Source organism: Gossypium hirsutum, chromosome A03 (assembly GCF_007990345.1).
Source record: "Gossypium hirsutum isolate 1008001.06 chromosome A03, Gossypium_hirsutum_v2.1, whole genome shotgun sequence".
In the NCBI taxonomy this organism is placed as follows: domain Eukaryota; kingdom Viridiplantae; phylum Streptophyta; class Magnoliopsida; order Malvales; family Malvaceae; genus Gossypium; species Gossypium hirsutum.
In genome coordinates, this window is record NC_053426.1 from 89,569,359 (window position 1) to 89,572,785 (window position 3,427).

At 38.4% G+C, this 3,427-nt stretch overlaps 1 protein-coding gene across 1 annotated transcript; it reads left to right on the forward strand.

The window, feature by feature from the left end:
• The first annotated feature begins 1,550 nt into the window (after window positions 1-1,550).
• LOC107931937 (serine carboxypeptidase-like 50) lies at window positions 1,551-3,182 on the forward strand. The gene has a single exon (XM_016863906.2). It carries the CDS (start codon window positions 1,729-1,731, stop codon window positions 3,091-3,093), a length of 1,365 nt encoding a protein of 454 aa, XP_016719395.1. The 5' UTR covers window positions 1,551-1,728; the 3' UTR covers window positions 3,094-3,182.
• The last annotated feature ends 245 nt before the right edge of the window (window positions 3,183-3,427 follow it).

Here is a 3,427-nt window from a genome sequence, read left to right on the forward strand (position 1 = left end):
ACTTATAGTGCATATCGTAAATGCAAATGGGTGTTGGAAATGGGACATTTTTGTACATATGCTACCTCATTCGGTGTTGGCAAAAATTGATAGTAAACGGCCACCTCTTACATGGGATGTTAATTATTTCCCCCAACTGGCAATGGAATAAAGGGGGGCTTCTCATCAAGATCGACTTATGATGTTCTAATGCATAATAATGTGGTACAAGCTTATCGAAAATGGAGGCTTTGGACTCATAAGGGTCCACAACGAGTAAAAATGTTTCTATAGCTCGCGTCGACTGATAAGTTGTTAACCAATGTGAATCGGGTAAAGAGACATTTGACGGATGATGGAATGTGTCAACTATGCAATGAAGAAAAGGAGGATATTCACCATGTGCTTCAGTAGTGTTTTCCGGCAACCTTCCTTTGGCATGGCATTATTAATCCTGGTAATTTGCTTGTGTTTTTAACCATGAATATTACAGATTGGATTTTCACAAATATATTGGCTCCATCATGTTTTTCTGAGTTGGATAGCAATTGAGATATCAAATTAGGCTTTCTAGTATGGTTGTTATGGTAGAGGCGCAGTAGGAAACTAGTTAACCAAGATTTTGTTGAGTGTGAATCCATTTTGTAGCAAGCTAATCGGTTAACCATTGAGACCAGTAAAGCGAGAGCTGATGAAGTGCTTGTTAGTAATGCAAAGCAGAGAGTTCGATCCCTTATTTACTAGACAAAGCCAAGAAGGGTGGATCAAGGTTAATATAGATTGGACAAGGAATAGTGGCACAAGTGCGGCTATGGCTGAGGGTGTTATTCGGGGTAATAATTGTGATTGACTAGTGGGCTTTACTATAATTACTGAGGTGTGTTCGATTATGGAAGCAAAACTTTGTAGAGCCTTGGAGTGATTGCAGCAGACTTAGCATATAGGGGCAAGTAAAGTGATCTTAGTTTATTTGTAATCTCTCTTATTAAAGAGAAAGAAGATAACCATGGTGCTAATGTGTTGGTGAGAGCCATAAAGAGACTTTTAAGGTCGGATTGGGAGGTTGGAGTTGTTCATGTTTACCGTGAGGAGAACAAAGTTGTTGATGCAATGCTGGCAATTGGTGTTCCACATGTTTGCACAAGTTCCACAAGTTCCGAATGAAGTTTGTCGTCTAGTTAAGGATGATCTTAATAGTGCTAATACGCCTAGAATTATTGTAATTTAATCAACTTTTATTCTTTTTCTTATAAAAATATCTTTTTCTTTTTTGTTATAGTTAAAGATGATTTTAAAAATATCTTCTTCTTTTTTGTTATATAGTTACCGGGTATTTCTTTAATTTCAAAAATGTTAAACCATAAAATTTTATAGAAAATTTTTAATACTGTTAGGGAGTTAAGCTTGAATTTTTAAATTAAAAATATAAAAAAAACTAAATTTCTAAAAATAAAAATGACTAAATTTTAAAAATATAAAAAGAAAATAAAAACTTCTAAATATATTTCAACATTCAAATTTTAGTCTAAATTTTGAATGTTGAAATAATTAACCCAAACAAGAGTTCCAAAACCATACTAGTTTATTTAAATTGAATACAAAATTAATCTTTGTAATACAAATAAGCAAAAAGAGCTCTCCTCGGACTTAACTATTTTCGAAAAAAAAAAAAGCAAAACCGAGCATAACTATTAGCAAAATCTATTACTAAAAGCTAATGAGTACAATTTGCAAACACTTGTGACCATAATGGCAAGGAGTAGGTCAACGACAACAAGCGCTTTCTTCTTCCTCTGCCTTTACTCTTCGTTTTATCTCACTGCTTCAACAACTCCTCTCTTCCCCAAAGACCCCCTCCCCACCAAATCTGGCTACCTTCCGGTCAACCACGCCACTGGTTCTGCTATTTTTTATGCCTTCTATGAAGCTCAAACCCCCACTTCCCCTCACTCCAAAACCCCACTTCTCATTTGGCTCCAAGGTGGCCCTGGATGCTCCTCCATGATTGGCAACTTGTTTGAGCTCGGACCATGGCGTGTTGTCTCTTCTCACATGAAAAACGCTCATAATTTGACTCTTGAGCGCAATCCAGGTTCTTGGAACCGCTTTTTTGGTCTTCTTTTTCTCGATAATCCTATTGGAACAGGGTTTAGCATTGCATCGACGCCGCAAGAAATTCCCAGAGACCAACTTTCTGTTGCCAAGCATTTGTTTGCTGCTATCACTGATTTTACCTCATTAGATCCGTTGTTTAAGGATCGTCCTATTTATATTACTGGTGAGAGTTATGCAGGAAAGTATGTTCCTGCAATTGGGTACTATATTTTGAAAAAAAATCCCCAGTTGCCGGTTTCACGAAGAGTGAACTTCAGGGGTGTCGCTATAGGTGATGGACTAACGGATCCGGTCACCCAGGTGACAACTCATGCAGACAATGCTTACTATTGTGGTTTAGTCAACGAGAGGCAAAAGGGTGAACTTGAGGAAGCACAAAGGGAGGCTGTTGAGTTGGTTAAGATGGGGAACTGGAGTGAGGCAACAAATGCTAGAAGCAAGGTCTTAAGCAGGCTGCAAAACATGACTGGTTTGGCAACTTTGTATGACTTCACAAAGAAAATCCCTTACCAGACAGAATTTGCTGTCAGATTTCTTAACATAGCTGAAGTAAAAAGAGCATTAGGAGTGAATGAATCCATGGTTTTCGAGGAGTGCAGCGATGTTGTTGGGGATGTATTGCATGAAGATGTGATGAAGAGCGTGAAGTACATGGTGGAGTTCTTGGTGAAGAACAGCAAGGTACTGTTGTATCAAGGGCTATATGATTTAAGGGATGGTGTGGTATCAACAGAGGCATGGGTGAAGACCATGAAATGGGAAGGGATTGAGAAGTTCAAGATGGCTGATAGAGTGATTTGGAAAGTAAACGGAGAGCTTGCAGGGTACCTGCAAAAATGGGCGAGCTTGACCAATGTTGTAGTTTCAGGAGCAGGGCATCTTTTGCCTGCTGACCAAGCTTTGAATTCTCAGGCTATGATTGAGGATTGGGTTTTGGAGAAGGGCCAATTTGGTGGAAAGCAAAGAGGATCATCGACAAAATTCAGGGCAACACTCTAAAATGTTATTGCTCTTAAACTTTTCTTTAAGTTTCAAGCTATGTAATCTATGCTATTCAATAAAAAGAAATCCACGACCCCTTTTTGTCACATGAAGCCAAAGGCTCTTAACATTATTAACTAATCAATAAAATACCTCTTAACATGATATACGGTTCCAAAGGAGAAGGGAGCAAAACCTATGCTCTCTCTATCAGGCTAAATGTATAACGGTCAGTCTCTTGAGACTACTCAGTTTCTAGGATTACCTGATTTGGTCTTCATCGTCTTAATAATCCTGCTGGAACAAGGTTTAGATGGACTTAGACCCAGGAAGATCCAAGTTACCCTGAGAC